Raw genomic sequence first — 18035 nt, 5'->3', positions numbered from 1 at the left:
CAGTCGGTTATTGCTGTCATCCAACAGCTTTTTATAACTCTGTGCTTTCTCCTCAGCCATCTCTGCTTTTTTCTGAACCAGGACAAGCTCCTCTAGTTTCTGCTGCAGCACATCTGCCATCATGCTGTCATTTCCTCTGCCTGCAGGTGACTGACGGTCACGATCAACTACTGACTGGCTTTCAAATTTCGCCTGGACTTCACACTGCAACTCCTCCTCAGTTACAAACTCAGCTTCCTCAGCGTTTATTTTCCTCTGCGTCTTAACATTTTGGCCATCATTTGTTTTCTTTACGAGGTCCTCTAGTTTCTTCTGTGTCAACGCCCATGTGGCCTCTGACTGCTCAATCAAAAGCTTTGTGTTCCTTAACTCCTGCTCACTCACATCTTTGTCTTTAATTGCTATCTCTAATTTAGTGTGATACTGATTAACATCATGCTCAAGCTGTGATTTCTCAAAGTTTAGATCATCAATTGTCTTCTGTTGTGATTCTATTACTCCTTCCAGCTTTTCCAGCTGTGCTTGTCTCTCAGTGAGCAGAGCCTCCTGTTCCACCAAGCGATGCCTAAGTTGACTAATCTCTATTTCTCCTGTAGCTCTTTGGAGCTCCATGCTCTCTGTCATCTTTGCATGCTCTGCGTTTTCAAAAGCCTGTCTGTTCTATAATGTAAAAGAAAAGAAGTCATCCACTGTTTTACATTATTTAGAAAACATAAACATAAGCTGCATTATTATTCTAAAGCCATTTCATGCAGATTAAAATGAATGGTTGAAAACACCAGAAATTTTAGGTTATTAATAATAATATCCTAAAAAATGCTTATTATTGCACCTTTTTTGACTGATCTGTGATAACAAATCCACGACAAGTGGTCTCAGAAGTTGTCATGACTACTATACAAACTCCTGGAGAGGAGGTTTTTTTTTCCTACAAAGATTGCAACATAAAAATCAGGAAGCTGTCTACCCCAAGCAGCATGCAGTCATGCACTGCTTCTCTGCATTTCATTTGCTTCCTTTGCACGATGAAGCAAATCATCTTCACTCAGGATGAGCGGATGCTTGAAGAAAGCCAAAGAGGTCAAGGTGGAAAACATGTAAAAGCATGTTGATGCAAAAGATAACACAAAAACTGCCATCATAACTTTAGAAGATCACCGAGCCCCAAAAGGTGACTTAATTCCTGCAAAAACCACTGCAAAGGTAGTAATAAAATAAGTAAAATAACAGCTCACCTCTTCGTCTTCAGTTCTCCTCAGCGTTTCACTGGCAAACTTCACGTACTGTGTCATGAGAGTCACCAGAGCAGTGTAGCGAGTACGGAGATCCATAAACTGTGACATAAAACAAACACAACCCGATTAGTCAATGAGCTCGTACAGAGTTCATCACCGCTGCCTTCGGACTGAAATGTTGTTTTACCTCCTGTTGAATGGCATCAGATGAGCTCTGCATCCTCCGTTTCTTGAGGGGAGATTTGTGTTGGGAGTCAACCATCGCTCTGAATGTCATCAGCTGGAGTTCATAATCCTAAAAAAGATTATATATATAAAGTATCTATCATTTGTCAACCTTCTGAGGAAAAAAATGATATAGTCTGAAATGCAATAAATTGAATTAAACAAATTAAAATAATAAATAAAAGACAGACAGAAAGCAGATTCAAATGAATTACCTTAATTGCAGATGAGTACTGCTCTGAGTACTTTTGACACTCATCAATTCTGCTCTGTTTCTGTTCAATTTCAGCAACAAGGACCTAAAGAACACATAAATTATTATATATCTGTCCTGTTATATTCTCTAATGATGTGTCCATTACTATTTTTCCAGATTTTTTTTTATTCTTTTGGACACTTCACTAAATTTATTGTGAAATTTAAAAGCATTTGTTTTACAAGTTGTATACATTAATAGTTTTTGCACAAATCATAATTTGGTTTCTGTGGTAACTGTCATTCAGAAATGAGTTTTCATCATGTAGTATTAACAACTTTGTTTCTGTGTGAAGAAGTCCACTCCTGTCTTACCTTCTGTTTGTTTAACAGCTCAGCCAGTGCCTTGCTGTCTTCAGGTTTGTTTTCTTGGGCCTTCAGCTGTGCTGCTTCCATCTCTCTGACCCATTCATCAAGACTACTGTAAGAGTCTCTGTAGTGTTTCAGAGATTTGCTGATACCATCCAGGTCCCGAAGCCTAAAATCAGAGACGGTAACCCCACTCAGCACCACACACAGCTGTCATACCTGTGTTGATGCAAAAATACATAAAACACCGACCTGCTGTCAATCTGTGAGTGAATGTTCTGCCATCTCTCGCTCAGCTGGTCGGCCCTCTCTTTGTGCCAGTCCAGGTCAAAGTCTCTCTCGTTGTGAGCCTTGAACATGCGTTCACTGATGACACGTGCTTTCTGCAGCTCGTCCTCCATGTTGTGGAACACCTCCTGACTTTCGTCGATCTCTGTCCGCCATTGCTACAAACCAAACAGAGAGATGATTAGTCACTGAGCTAAATGCAATGCTGGCCACATGGTGCATTCATACCTTCAGTGTAGAAATGACACTTTCAATAGACTTGATGTCAGAGTTCATGGCATCTTCTTCATAGAGTTTGGACTCATAGGCCTTGACACTCGCCTCTGCACTCTGACTGTGCTTCACCACTAAACTGACTGTTTTTAGTCTGTAAAAACAAAGGAAACAGTTCTAACCATTCTCCTAGGTCAAGTTAAATACTTTATGATAATGAGGGGAGGAACTTACTTGTCCATATAAATGGAAGACATGGAGTACACCTGGCTCATGCTCTGAATGAGGACAGTGAGCTCAGAGGAAAGTGTTGCTACAGATGGAGAACCTGCAGCCTGCCTGAGGAAGAGCTCACACTTCTCCTTCATGGCATCCAGATCCTCCTTCAACTTATTCAGCTCTGCAGTCTTCCGCTACAAAGGAGCCAAACCATAATTAAAAAAAAAAACAAAAAAACAACACCAGGCTTTTGATGTGTGAAAATTACAAGCATCGGATCAAACCTCATGCTCTGTGATGCGTTGCAGACTCTGCTCCAAGTCATCTCTTTCCAGTGGAGTGCGGATTTGCCTGATCAGGTGTTCCTCATGAGCCTCAAGGTGCATGCGGTAGTTGCGTATTTCAGAGATGTAATGATTGTACACCGATTCCTCATGTTCCTCTGTTTAGCAGGAAAAAATTGCAAAGAAAGAAAGAGAAAGTTATTTTGTAAATTTTTTCACTTTCAACTTTTTTCACAAGTACACCTGTAGGTGGCATTGTCACCACAGTGTAAGGTGAGACCTGTTGCAGCTACAGGAAAACCATGCTACTGTGTGTATTGCTAAAGTGAAGCCACACAATTACTACAACTTATTGTTGTTTTAGAAAATATGAAATTACTTGTCATGTCGACAACACACTAGAATTGGCTTTACATGTACAGCTAAGCCCACCATCATAATTTCAAAAGGCATTAAGTTAAGGCTTAAAAGGCTTAAATAGCCATGTGTTTCTCATGCTGTGTTGTGTTCAGTGTACACTCCCCCCACCCCCACCCCCATTAAGACGGGAATCTGAGCATTGCCTCTCTCTGCTGATCTGAGCAGTTCCTGATAGTACTCCTTGCAGGCTCCCACATCTCTCTCCAGCTGTGCACGGTCTGCCATGGTGAACACCTCTGACTCCTCGCTGTCTTCCAGGAACTCATCAAAGTGGGCCTGCAGGTTGCTCAGGATCTGCTGGTGCTCACCTGGTAGCATTGTCTTTATCTGTAGTGGATAAAGGAATTAGTGGAAGTAATTGAAATATGCCATTAGGATTTTTTTTAGGTTGATCATCAGAGCTGAGCCTGATTATCAGGAATGACCCTTAACCAGCAGGTGCAAAGTGCAGAAGAAAAAAACAACGTACTGATGCCACATTCCAGTTGCGTATTGCTCTTATGTCAGCCATAAGATAATGCCAAGACACCACACTCTTCATGTTGATGTGGGAGTGGTGCCATAGTGCCAGGACGTTCTGGTATAACTGCTCAGTCCTGTAGGAAAAGTGTGGTGCTTTATTAAAATATCCCTGACTAGGTGCAGGGTGGCATTTAAAATGAGGACACAAGACACAACATGAATCCTAGCTCCTTACCTGGTAGCCATATCAACAGCCTCTTTGTTAGGTGGAGGCACTGTGAAGCAAACAGAGGGCACCATGGCCTCATTCCCAGCTGGGTTGATGACTTTCCACTTAGCCCGGTGAGAGTTATTAGCCAGTACACACTCATCTTCTTTATAAATAGTAATCTGAAAGAGCAAACAATATAGCAAGGGATAGAAGATTTGCTACAAAATCTGGAGAAAATTGAGACTAATCATTGTGTAATGTGGCAACAATACCTCTATCTGACGATAATCACAGATAGCTCTGACAGGGATAGAGGATCTCACTGGACTGTCAGGGTTTCGAGGCCGGAGCTGAACTATATTTTTAGCCCTGCCCACTAAACCAGCTACAGTGCTGCGGTACTGAAGAAGCTGCTCTTTTTCATCCTAAAAATAAAAACAACAAAAGTTGTATTCGGTGGTCCTATGTGCAACCATGTCCATACGCACACATCTTTCTGTTAGTTTACCATGGACTCCTGAATGAGATCCTCCAGTCTGTGGAGGGTGCTTGTTCTATCGCAGCTGTACTTTCTCTGAATGGAGTCCTGCAGGTTCTTTAGGTAGTCCATGGACTCTTTGGCATCACTGAAAAACTGCGCAGGGGAGAAGAATGTGAAATTAGATGTGACAAATGTTTTTTTTTCTAGATTTACTCACGCAACTCACTTCAAAGTAAACAGCATTTTCTTTGAGATGCTGCTCGACACATGAGCAGAGCTGCAAAATCCAGCTCCACTGGGTCTGCATAGCAGCTCTGTATGCCTGGGGGAAATAAATAAAACACACCACATAAAAGTTGAGAATTACAAGCTGAAACAGGACCTCACAATCTTTTGAGACAGTGCTTTAGGCTCTTAATTGTCATCCCGAGCAGGAAAACAACACAAGACTTACCTCTATTGTTAGCCTGGCTGGGTGGTTCTTCAGCATAAGCCGCTCTGCCTTGTCCTGTACAGACTTGATGGTTTCCTCCTTTTCATCCAGCTCTCTCATCAGATCCTACATAAAGACATTAAGCTGGGTATTATTGGGCATTTAGGACCAGTGTATCCATCATCTCACACATCCGGTCTCACAGTCTTCAGTGTAATTCAACTATAAAACTCCCCTGACGGTTCAATAAAGCTTAACTTACAGCATGGTAATCTCTTTTCTTGGAGATGTTGCTGTTGCGATCACTCCAGTCAAAGGCAACCTCCTCTTCCTCCTTCTCGTTCAACCAGATGAGCTCCTGAGTCGCCTGTGACACAAAGTCATGCAGGCTTTCCAGGTAGCTCTGTCGGTCTCTGGAACAGCTCTGAAAGAAATACAAGAAACAAGCACACAAATTATTCATAGCCCACTCATTTTAAATTAGGCACGTTGACCTCAACAAATTGCTTACCAACAGCCTGTCATACTGTTTTTCAAGTTTGTTGAGTTTGTCTGAATAGGTTAGCTTTGCAGGTATGGTCATCTGAATCTGAAAAAAGATGTATATTTGGTTTCTTTGGTTATAGATCAAGCAGGATTGTTGTCCAAAACTCTTGACTAAAACATCCTTACCTCACTCATTTTGGCCTCCTTAAGACTCATTTGAAATTCTTCAATGGCTCTATGTACACTTTTGTGGTTCTCTAAGTGCAGTTCTACACTCGGCAAGTCTGACCCCCACTCTGAGCGCTCAAGCTGCAACTATAAAAGCAGGAAAAAATGTCAACCTTTTAAAACTCAGTTAAAGTGTTGATGATACACAACCTGATGATGACTGCTCACCTGCATCTCCTCCACCCAGTTCAGGAGGTCCTGGACATATTTCATGTTGACCTCCTCCTCAGTCATGTTGGAGTCAGCTAGTGAGGATTTGAGTAAGGGCTTCCGGATCTGCATGTGTTTCAGCTGTCTGAGGCTACCTGGGTCCATACCACCGCCGCTCCCCATGTAGCCCTGGACTGAAGCAGGCTGCAGACTTGGGGTGAGGCACGGTGAAAGGCTTGAGGTGAACGTTGACCCAGGTGTACCTAACCCCCCGGGGGTGAGTGCAGGAGTGAGGGCTGGTGTCAAGCTTGCATTGATGTTCTGGGAGAAGCCAGAGTTTAGGCTTTGCGTGATGCCTGAGATCATCATTTTGGTTTGTTCTGTTGTCAGGGTGCGACCTTTGCTGTACACAGAGGAACACTCAGCTCTCAGGGTGAGAAGGTCATCTCGGAGTTTTGATACCCTGTAATGAAGCTGTGTGAGGACACTGATAGAATATAGTGTGTTATTTGTGCAAAAGAGGATCTGCTTTGTACCTTTGGACAAGCTGATCTGCAAATGGAAATTTCCCATCCAGTAGATGTTGGATGTCAACTACTTGTTGCCTGAGAATGTTTTCACATTCTAACAGATAGCCAGCAATCTCAGCTTCATTTAGGAACTGGATGCCAGACTCTAACCGTTTTGCATCCTGAGAAGAATAAAAAAAAGACACTTCAAACTCAAAACAAAGATGTAAACGCGGTGCATTTTCAAGTGAAACAGGGCTTTTCACAATACTCACAGACTGCAGGGCTGTTCTTGCCAATGCCAGCTTGTCTTCACCATTAACACAGTCCCGCTGGACCCTGTTGGCAATCTGCTGCAATATCTCGAGTCTAAACAAAGCAAATAATGTTTTATATATATTTATATATATATAAACTTCCACTCTAAGGACACTTTAAACTCACCTGGATCCATAGGTAATGTTGTTATTTAGAAAAACAGAGCTGTTGATTTGTAAAGGCTCAGTGGGTATGGTGTCATTGGAGCCAAAGCTGGTGAAGCTACTGTTGCTAACAGATGAAATCCCGCTCAGATAAGCCATCTTACATGCTACTTAGTAAACTAAACTACTGCCAGCCTCTCAAACAATCTGTGATTCTCATCTCTCTGCAAAGATCCCAACCCTGATCTCACTCTGACAGCAAGCGCTCACAAACCCCGTCTGATGGAACGGCTTTCCACTTGCTCATATTTATAGTGTCGCAGGCAGGTGAGGAGGGTGTAAAGAATCCCACCCTGAAATACTATGCTGCCCAGAAGGGATAAAAATCACATAGCAAGCTGAGACAGTACACCTTTACATGAACTGAGACCATAAGAAGCACTGCCAAAGTTCTGTAATTGCTGTTTCTGCCAGTTTTTGCCACCACGCCCTGCACGAATGCTGTAACTAAGTTGTGTTTACAGACCAGGAAGGCAAGAGTGGACGTGTAAACTTGTCTAAACTATTGTCAACAGAGGATTCCATCTGAGTTTCCATAGTGATAAACAAAGATAAAAACACGGAAAACACCATAATGAAGTCAATAAAATTATCTGAGTTTGCATTACTTTGTCACATTATGTTTGTTTTTAGACGTTTTCTTAATCTTACAAACATCACATCATCTCAACACCGGCTATTATGTAGCCTACTTGACCTTTACTGCTGTTTAATCATGATCACAAATCAAAGTGTTTGTTTTGCCGATTTTACCAATCTCCTAATTGTCCAATAAATGTTCTCAAAACTAATATCACAAACTGTGCACTCAGGCTGCAGTCGATCTAATCAAGAAACTATGTGAATGGCTGCTAATAAATACATGAATACGAGGTTCATCACACCACTTCAATGTGGGGATTTCTACTCTAATGAAGCAGGTCACAGTCTAACATGCACCACTGACCAGCAGTGAAAGACAGTAATGGGCTTGCAACAGGATACTTGAGCACTCAGGAAATATTATGCTGACTCATGTGGCATGCTTGCTGCTTTATCTCTTATACTTTTCAACACTAAAAGCAGCAGGTCAGCAAAATGCTGTCTGTGTGTGGCCTTGAATAGTTGTGATTTTTGACTTCCAAGTAATGGGATTGTGATAAAATTAGACACTATAAAGATTAAACCTTCATTTACAGTTCAGAAAAACTGCCTCCACATACCTTTCCACCTCTGGCCTCAGGCTCTTCTCTCTTTCCAACATGGCAACGATTAATTTACCCCATTCTTTCTCCACATCGTTGGGATGATGACCTGGGGGTAACTGAATACGTCCAAACTCGATCCACATCTGTCAGATACACACCGCAAACACGGACTAGTTACCACACTACAACATGTAAGACCCAGAAAACTGCACTGTGTGATCAAAGCGACATTTGCATACCTCAAGCATTTTGTAGAGATTTTTGATTTTTGTTTTCTCATTTTCTTTCAGTGGAATTTCATTTTCTTTAAACTGTAGATACTGTGTATAAAGTGCCTGAAAGGGAAAGAGATTACAGTGAAAGTGTTCTACAAGAAGAGAAACATTTATCTATAAATGAGCTGCATTAAAGTCTCTTAGTGTTACAAGCTATGAACCTTTTAGAGCAAGGGGATGCTTTCTTGTATCCATCAATATTACTTTAGATCTCAGAAGCCAGTCTTTATCATTAGGCTATTTGCAACTTGCAGAAGTAAGGGACAGCTCAAAGCTAATAATATTCAGTGTTTATTTGTTGTGTTGCCCTACCTTGAGTTCTGCAGGGTTGTTGGGGAATGATCTATCGGACATAATAGCCACATTGTGTTTAATCCACTGGCTGAGGTATTTGATCATGTTCTGATACTCCACCCATTTGATGTCAACATCCTGTTAGAAGGGGAAAAAAAGGAATCTTTAGCAATAAGGCAGCTGTAACTGGGGTGGAGTCACATCGTGGACCAATGCCATTAACTCACATTATGACTAATTCCATCAACACCATCGGGTACTTTGGGGAAGGCGTCGTACAGCGTTGACACGTATGTAATGACAGATTTCTCATCAGGAGACTGAACATCCATGTCTGATAAGGATAAGTAAAAAAAAAAACCAAAAGGTCATAAATGAACAACAGTGAGCTGTACTCTGAGGAATTATTCCTGAAGCCAAAAAACCCATTTGATTTATAGCACAAAGCTGTTACAGACTTCACTGTGTTTTTAAAACCACACATGACACTGTGTTCAGAACTCACCCTCGGGGTCAAGCAGTCTGGCAACCCCCAGCTGTTCAGCTACACAAAATGCATGTTCTAAGTTTGACCGGTTGGTTTGTGTTGACACGCGGCTCATGTCAATAAGGTCCGGCCTGCAACGGACACAGAAAGAAGTGAGTCATGGTTGGATGCATTAGTGAGTGAATGGAGATATGAGAGCTATAGGAATTAAACTGAGAACAGAATAAACTTATTTGTCTTTGTGTGCTACAGTACCTGTATTTATGAATGATGGCATTAAATAGCCGCCCATCCCTCCAGGAGGTTGTGAAGTTGTCACATCGTACACCAACGTAGCCCTCCGCTGTCTGCTTGGACCAGAGCAGCAGTCTCTCCTTGGCTGTCATGTCCTCGGACTCCCCTGTCACGTGGATCTCCGAGATCTGTCGTAAAGAAAAATATGTTTCAGAATGCAAACGTCATTCAGAGTTAACAGATAAACTGAATAAACAGCTGGTTCAATAACAGCTCTGCACACAGAGAAAAAGTCAGCAGCAGGTCAGCAATGAGAGACAGAGTTGGGTAATAATAAGCAATGACCCAGAATTTTGTATTACAGCACACTTTACACTGTGAATATAGTACAGTAAAACAAACAGTGGGTTTAAAGCCTGTTCATGACATCTGAATAACCTTTATAGTATTTATTCAAGCTTGTGCAGACTAGGCTTTCCTGTAAAATACACACACACACCAACACAACGGAAACAACTCACAGCTTCATGTCGCAGGAAATGTCGATATGGGATTTTATTCCTCGCTATGATATATTTACTTTATTCACAGGTTTTTATTTATTTATTTACAAATTTGTAGTTCATAAATATGAAATGGCATCTAAGCAGACCACTTGTCCTCAAACAAGAACCTGCTTTATTGGTAAACCTTACCTCCTTATTATTAGCTCATAAAAACAAAAAGGACACTACTTTCCAGCTGACTATAAACAAGAAGACAAGCCCCAACATTGTTGTGATCAAAACAAGCTGTTCATCAAGCTGAACATTGGTCTCAATGGCTGATAGACTAGAAAAGAAAACACTGTTACGAGTCATTTCATGCATTAATTTAAAACTTCAGAATTAATTCTGATATCAGCAATAAAAAACAGAGTCCTGCCACATAACATACTGCAGCCCAGATTAGCATAGGTCTAACTATGAAAATTATCAAGAGAAACAACAGAAACAGAATCCACTCCATACACTCAGCTTTCTTAAATTCTTGCTGTCCTTTTTACTCCATCCAACTGGAACCTAAAGTGATTAACTGTGTTTAACTCAGACTTCCTGAACAATGGATAATCTGCAATAGCTGTAGCCAGGAGTACAACATTAGTATTCCTACAAATGTGCTTATTGTAGATGTCAAAGAACCAAACCAGTAACTTTACCGGAGTCCAGGACACAGCACAACACAGGAGTCAATAACACTGTGGTAAAATGTGACATTTTCAATTAAAGATAATACAATGAGGCAGATTTTAACCAAAAATCAAATGTTCATATTTTTCTGTGGACTTTTATGTGATGATCTACGTGCGTTTCTTGCGTTATTGTGTTTGAGAACGACATAGTCAAACCAACAGAGAACCATGCTGATGGGGTGTAACAGCCTCCAATGGCAAAATGTGTTTAACATAGTTACGCTGCTGTAATTTATCATATATTTCCATCATGCATTTAAACAAATGTATAAACCCACATCAACCCCCTTATTTGACTATTATGAATCACACCATTCATGTCTCTAAATAGCTTGGTCTGGGTTTACCTCATGTTGAGTAGAAATACATTTGGCAGGAGATGGACTACCCTCCACGTAACCAGAGCAGGTGTAGGCCCTTCGTCTCCTCCTCCTGTGGGCTTGAGAGCCACATATAATCTTGGCAAATGATTCTTCACTCCCAGGTCTGTCATTACCTCTCAGAGTCCGCAACATGTGCTCCACTGCTCCAAAGCTAACTGCCCTCCTTAACTGCCGCTGTAGCAGCTTCTTTACAAACAGGCCATCCTTAGCTGAGACACCTCTGGAAGCTGTGTTGATTCCGTGCAGCTTTGCTTCCACAGTGGACCTGCTTTTATTGCCGTCTGCAGGGTCTGTAGAAACCCTTGTAAATCTGCATGCTAACTTGGTACCAAGAGGTCGCTCAGAAGGATCTTTGAGGATTAACACTGGTACCTCTCCGATGTAGACACCTTTGCTGGTGCTGCCTTGCCTGCACAGCTGCTTCTCCACCTTTAAGGGTTCATCCTGTTCTGCTTGGTGTTTCTCTGGGTTTCCTTCTGGGTTGATGTGAATTTCTGTACTATTGCAAACAGCCTTACTTGAAATGGGCTCACTTCCAGGACTCCAGAGAGACCCAACAGACTTTAAATCCTCAGATTTGCGCTTCTTCCTCTGAAAATAGCGTCGACCTTTAAGCTCTTTAGATTCAGGCCTCAAAGGAGCTTTCTTGGGGTCAACGTAGCATTCCTCTTTTGGGCCCCGGACGCAGCCACAAATGTTTCCCATGGCTGTCAGGCATATGCTGTCTTATCCATGAACAGAACTGAACTCCAAACAGCAAGCAAAGTATCCAGTAAATTCCACTTGAGCTGAAGAACCACACTCCCATTGATAGGAATCCATTTTAACAAGAAGCACACAATAAGCAGCGGCAGCCCGGCATACCAGACATAAAGCTTGTTCCACTCAGAGCAGAGTTGACTTCTCCCTTTCGTCGTCTTACTGCTGGGAACCAGTCAGCGTCTCTCTCACTCTGCATTTCTCCCTTGCTCTCTCTTGGGTCTCTCCTCTGACACTGGAATCTTTTCTGACCTTTGATACATTTCTCTGCCTTCGCTAATCCAACACAAACGCCATAAATGCACACACAGACGTGGCCCACGTGCTTGTAGCCCTCAGCTGAGCAAGACTGAATAAAGACTTGTGGACAGACCTGTTTGAGGCCAGCTAGTCTGCTTCATCAAGACAAGTAAACATACACGTCACAGCTGTCTCTCTCCTTTCCTAATATTTGTGTGATGATGCTACACTGTATGTGGGGGTGAACAGAGGACAAGCAAGTGGAAGCCAGCAGAAGGCCACCTATTATGCTGTGAGAAAATTTTGGCTCAGCAGGTTTGATTGCGTGAACCAGGCAGAGTCCCAGCCGACCAGAAAGGCTTTGAAAAACAGAACAGCAGAAGCTGAGGCAAATCCGAGCTGGACAACAAAGTGCTTTCACTTTGTCTATTAATCAAGCTGTGTACAATGACCGAGCCAGAGGTGGGGCTTAAGTCCGAAGGTTTAAACAAACACTATTATCTGAACAGATCGCCACCACCGCAGTTCATGAGGGGGCAAAAGCTCTGACCAGGAAGTGATTCACTGCATAAAAACCATTAGATAACACTGCATGCTGTAGAGGAACACTTTTATTACAGGTAAAAAAAAACGGAGTAAGTGGTGTGTGAAAGTGTAAATATAATGCCACCAGACTGCTCAACTAAAAATAGATAAAGTGTGTCACAGAGTGTGCAACATTTGCCCACCAATGACATTTCCCTGAAGGTCAAAGTCACCTGACAGCTCAAACTACGTGATACCAAACAAACAAGCCTTAAAACACCCAACAGGAGTGTAATGTCATGATGGTGCACTGTGTCCTAGATAAAAAAACAAAATGTGGGCACTATTTTAATAAACACAACAGTGGTTGTTTTGTGTACCTGTAGAGAAATCCAGTCCAACAGTTATATAAGTTTTGATCAAATCAAGCCTGCAGCCATAAGAGTGTAGTGCACAAAATGTCCTCTAAACAACCTTTATCGTTAACACAGGAACTGATCCTGAATACTTCAGGCAAAGCCAGCCACATAAAAAACCTGTCATATAAAAAATACTGTTCAGTCCATGCATGTCAGTCTGCTGTCAGCTGTGCTTATTTAATAAAAACCAAAGGTGTATACTGACAAAGAGGCTCAATATTTTCTCCTAAAGTCAAGAAGAAGCAGGAAGAAACAGGCCCTCTGCTGCAGCTTAAGGGCTTGCGTGAGACTGACAGCAGCAGGTGTTGGCATCATGACCAACGCTACCTGTCAGCATGTTGGAGTCCAGGCAAAATTATATTAGCTGCTTTTTCTCCATCAATTCAATGATGGCATTAGTCACACAGATACATCCCCGATCTGAATTCAAGTCACTAAGTGTGAAACAACCAAGGCTAAGTAAAGCAACAATCATACTTAAGTAAAAGTCTTAAGTACTTACATTTACTCAAACCATTAAAAGTAAAAGTACTCACATAGTGAGTTGTATCTATCTGAATATCTAGGTGGGGCAATTTTGATAAAGAATGCAGATGTAGCTCCTAGTCTGTCTCTACAGATGTCACTACTAGTAAATCCCTGCCGATACAGAATGCACTGGTATATCCACTAATCGTTTTTGGACCCTCTAAATTCAAACATATCTTTTACATATGCTCACGGGTGGCTCAGTTCAGTGGAGGCTGACTCTGGATCTATGTTCGATGGTAAGGTTAGCTGCAGAGGACAGGAGGCCACTGTCTCGTCTGCTGCCTTGCTGAGCTCTGCTATCATTGCAGCTGATAGAGCCACCTGATTGGTTTAAACTTCAGAGATAGCAACACAATCTATATGCCTCTGTAGATCAAGGCAAAATTTAAATTGTAGGAATGTAGTGGAGAAAGTCCAGATAATAGCTGCAAAATGTGTGAGTTACTTAAGTACATTAAAGAAGTACAAATACTTAGTTACATTCCACCACTGCTGAGTATTAAGTTGCTGTGTCCTGTTAGATTTCACTGAATTCTTTGCTGAACATCTGGAAAAATTTTGACATGCACATACAGAATAACCCTCTTAACATGATTTGTGTCCCAGCAATAAAATGTAAAGTATTCCCAGAGAGAACATTTTTGAGAACATTCAGTAGCAAATGAACTCGGTTTAGTGCCCATGGCATCTTGAAAACTATTCCAGTACTCCAATAATACAGATGTTTGGTTATATGCACATGGAGGTTTGCAATGTAATCTTTAGTTTAAAAAAAATGAATAGAGTAGCAGGAGCTACCAGATCAAGTCAGAACTTGAGCTGGATGAATCAAACACAGTCTTATTTAAGCCAAGTGAACACTGACATAATATAGCACCTAAATCTGCACTGAGTACATCACCATTCAACCTGATGTATTCAGCACAGCTTTGACACCTTGTGGCTGAAAGCGGAAACATCCAAACAGGGTGTGAACTCAATTTTAAAGCAAGAAAACATGTGCAATTGTCTTGTACTGAAATCCTTTAAAACAACTATGGTAAATGAGTAAAATGAGACCAACATTCAGTAGGACATAAAGCATGAAAACTTAATGTGAAATGAACAGGCCCTGTCACTTACATCCATAAATGTATGCCAAATCATTAAACCAGCAGCAAAAAGCCAGCAGAACTGACCTGAAAGTGCAGAATGATGGTCCAGATCAGTCCCAGGGTCAGTTTGGGGTTGCCATCTGTGATGTCATCGTTCCTGATATTTACAAGTTTAACCTGATGACAAAAAATAAACAGTCAATACATGTTTACATTAAGACTTCAGAGCCTGACTTTTTACAATCTCTTCATCTTTATATACATTTGTTGTTTCGTTTAAGCAAAACACATGAGTTGTCATCGTGACTCTTGCCTGTCATTTAACAACCACCACAAGGTGGCAGAATAGACATTATATTATGTTCAATCACACACACATTTGACTGAAGTGAACTGAGAACTGATGTATTCTACTAATTAAATCCAATAAAGATTTGTGAATACTGTTTAACTTGCCACAGATCAGAATTACACAAAAATTACACAAAGCATAAAAACACACGGTCTTGGTTTAATAGAGCAGTAAATAATTGAATCCTCCGGTGCTGGCCTGATCATCTGTAATAAGTGTAATCAATCATCTGCAGGGGGGGATGTGGTTACAGTTACATCATTCAATGACTGCAGAGGCTGTGTGGAGGTGTCTGGCATGTTCTGTAGTTAAAACAATGGAACAACTCATTTGTGACCGTCTATGAATCCTTTGTCTCATGCCTGATGTCACATCTGGCTACGGCTCAAAGATGATGATTTCCTCCTCACAACCTGAGAGTGGCGGGGGAGGGGAGAGCAATCAAAGCGCTTTGAAATCCTACGGATGCGTTTTGTAATCACACTCCTTAAAAGGTGCTTTTATTATCTGGGGTAACTGAAGTGAACCTCAGTATGTGTAGAATAGCGTGTGATGTTAGAAGACTGGCTACGGCTTTTCCCACACATATTAGTAAGGGCCATTTTATCCTTCAGTCTTAAAAAAATTAATGCACCTAAAAACACAAAAACCACCCCAAACACTGAACTGGTCCTTACCTGCCGCCTCTTTAAATAATCCAGTGCTATTTGTACATTCTGGAGTCTGTGGAAACGCATCCTTCCCCTCTCCCGAGGCTGTGGACATAAAAAGAAAGGAAAGAGGAGCCATGTATGCTAATTAGGCTCTTCTCAACACCAGAGGACAAATTAAAGAATGATTAGTAAAGTGGAGGACACTGTACATGCTAGAAGGTTCTTACCCACTGCTCTGGTGAGGTCAATAAAAGGAACACACACACAGACAAAAACTCTACCTACAACAACAGTAGGCATGTCTCCACTCAAACTGTGCATATCATTTACATCCTAGAACATTTTCCATCTCTACAAAAACACATCAAGCATCCTAAACTGCAAGATGACCCACTCTGACAGCCAGCTGGAATCAATGAATGAAATTTATTCATGTCTCAGTGCTGTGAAACACCCGTGTCGTACAATGATGTTAAATTTGTCTTTTTGTATAGCGAATGCTTTTGAAGATGGTCAGGGGCCACAGGATGACGTAATGAAATTGAAAATGCATTCAAGCCAAGATGCAGCTTGCACTGCATTCAGCCATACTGCTGCAAAGCAATAATATGTAATAATCCTATCGCTTTGATTCAGTGAATGTCATTCACATATGAAGCCTTCTAGAGCAAGATATTCAAAAGCAGCATTATGTAAAACGTCCAGATCATCACATTCTGTAGGTTCGGAGAGATTTGGTAGGAGGCAGTGAGATGGATGTAAAGACCCAAGCTTAGAATTGCATCTTTTTAATGGAAGACCAGTGTATTAGATCTCTTATTATTGGTCATAATCTTTGTCTATGTGTCCCATCTAACAATGAAACTGCCTGGGTCTTTGGGTCATAGAGTGATATAAATATAAATGTACGTCCACATAAGAAGCATTTAATACAACTACAGTAAGATCAAATCACATAGTGGGATCGTTTCTATGCTCCTGTTAACAGGCCAACAGCACACTTTGAGTTAGTTTGTTACAAGTGGGGTGAGGAGTGGGGGGGTGAAGCCACACGTACCCCCTTATCATCATCCACTGTGTCTCCATGCTGCTCAACTGCACATGCTTCTGTCCCACTCACCAACCGTAAAGTCTTCAGTAAATCACGCTCCCTTGGCTTATCACCGAAAAGGCAACACATGAGGGAAGAAAAGGACAGATGGACAGACACACACACACATACACACATATACACACACAGCGACCAAATCAAAAGGAAGTTAAAAACAATGGACAGAAAACAAAGAGTGAAGAACAGAGGAGGAGGAAAAATGGGATCAAAACAGAAAACAGATACAGCTACTTGAATGTTAGTCACAGTGGGGGGTGGGGGGGAATTGCTGCAGGTGGTTTAAAGGGATACATGCGCTTAAATATATACAGAGTAATAGACACCACAGCATACTAACCGTGTACTACATGAACTACAGACAATATCAGTGTATTCTAATATGAAGGGAAAAAACACATACACTTTATAATCAATAATCTGTATTTTAACAGCTGGAAGGGAAATTCTTATTGACTGAAATTAACACGTAGAGAGATTCTTCCATGGCAACAGACAAAATCATTTTTATGAAAGCTTTTAGTGACATCGAATCTTAGATGTTTTAGATCTCTGACGTTGTTCGCACCTGAGTATAAGTCGCATACCCAGCCAAAGGATGAAAAAAACTGTGACTTATAGTCCGGAAAGTATGGTAATAAACTAAATTAAGACCTCGTCTTCTTAACGAAGAGAGTCACCTGCACTAAGGACTAAATGCCCCCAAGAAAACCCTCCAGACTTTTTTTTATATAAAACGATAGTCATATTTCTCTATACAACATCTAATATTATGTTAAATCTCTGTAAACTAAAGGAGATAATTCATGCTAACACTTTACGTTATTTATTTTAGAAGCAGCCTTTGGCAGTTAGTGGGCTAAAAAGCTTGTTAGCACATCTGTTAAAGACCGATTACTGGCTGCCAAGAACCACAGAGCTCATTTTCCCACTTGCTCCCTGATGTGATTACATTTTGTTGACAGAAGGATAACATTCTTTAGGTAACCAAACTATTTAAAATGCCACGCTGATGTGTTATCACTTGAGAAGTAGTAATTGGACGACTGACACACTTATCATCATCTTTCATATTGTATAGCTACATCTGACAGCACAGCTCTAAGCTGCAGAACAAATCAGGAAGACAAGAACTTTGTTCAAAGTCCTGCCTTCAGTTTACAATAAATCATAATTTTCTGTGCAGGTTTTGGTGGGTTTTAAATACAGCAGATCTGATAACAGATGAGATGTGCATCACTCATCTAAAGGCGTGACAGAGGGATAGACGCTTTCTTCAATAGTATCTTGTGACAGACTTGCATCCAACAACAATATCATCAGTGTTTTATGACTGTATGATTGTTTCAAGTTCTCATACTGACTGTGAGGAG

General features: G+C 41.2%; 1 protein-coding gene across 10 annotated transcripts in view; it reads right to left on the bottom strand.

The window, feature by feature from the left end:
• The window catches only part of dst (dystonin), an 84369-nt gene that overhangs the window by 47750 nt on the left and 18584 nt on the right, over positions 1-18035 (bottom strand). For 5 of the 10 annotated variants that reach the window (XM_028423811.1, XM_028423817.1, XM_028423813.1 and 2 more), the window contains 30 exons: positions 16612-16710; positions 15579-15656; positions 14634-14726; positions 9389-9555; positions 9152-9264; positions 8874-8980; positions 8665-8784; positions 8317-8412; positions 8093-8220; positions 6684-6777; positions 6436-6590; positions 5918-6362; positions 5708-5836; positions 5547-5624; positions 5298-5459; positions 5057-5161; positions 4829-4924; positions 4630-4755; positions 4394-4546; positions 4146-4300; positions 3918-4044; positions 3592-3775; positions 3029-3186; positions 2760-2938; positions 2541-2679; positions 2277-2470; positions 2031-2193; positions 1676-1759; positions 1423-1530; positions 1236-1334 (listed from right to left, as the gene is read on the bottom strand). In XM_028423811.1, coding sequence (XP_028279612.1) covers positions 1236-1334; positions 1423-1530; positions 1676-1759; positions 2031-2193; positions 2277-2470; positions 2541-2679; positions 2760-2938; positions 3029-3186; positions 3592-3775; positions 3918-4044; positions 4146-4300; positions 4394-4546; positions 4630-4755; positions 4829-4924; positions 5057-5161; positions 5298-5459; positions 5547-5624; positions 5708-5836; positions 5918-6362; positions 6436-6590; positions 6684-6777; positions 8093-8220; positions 8317-8412; positions 8665-8784; positions 8874-8980; positions 9152-9264; positions 9389-9555; positions 14634-14726; positions 15579-15656; positions 16612-16710 — 4134 coding nt within the window. Of the gene's footprint in view, positions 1-1235; positions 1335-1422; positions 1531-1675; positions 1760-2030; positions 2194-2276; positions 2471-2540; positions 2680-2759; positions 2939-3028; positions 3187-3591; positions 3776-3917; positions 4045-4145; positions 4301-4393; positions 4547-4629; positions 4756-4828; positions 4925-5056; positions 5162-5297; positions 5460-5546; positions 5625-5707; positions 5837-5917; positions 6363-6435; positions 6591-6683; positions 6778-6852; positions 7095-8092; positions 8221-8316; positions 8413-8664; positions 8785-8873; positions 8981-9151; positions 9265-9388; positions 9556-10945; positions 12103-14633; positions 14727-15578; positions 15657-16611; positions 16711-18035 lie in introns of those variants that run through there. The other 5 variants (XM_028423809.1, XM_028423818.1, XM_028423812.1 and 2 more) reach the window with 4 other exon arrangements.

This window comes from Parambassis ranga, chromosome 15 (assembly GCF_900634625.1).
Source record: "Parambassis ranga chromosome 15, fParRan2.1, whole genome shotgun sequence".
Lineage (NCBI taxonomy): Eukaryota > Metazoa > Chordata > Actinopteri > Ambassidae > Parambassis > Parambassis ranga.
Note: the sequence above shows the minus strand (reverse complement) of the source record. Positions and strands in the feature narration are given on the sequence as shown.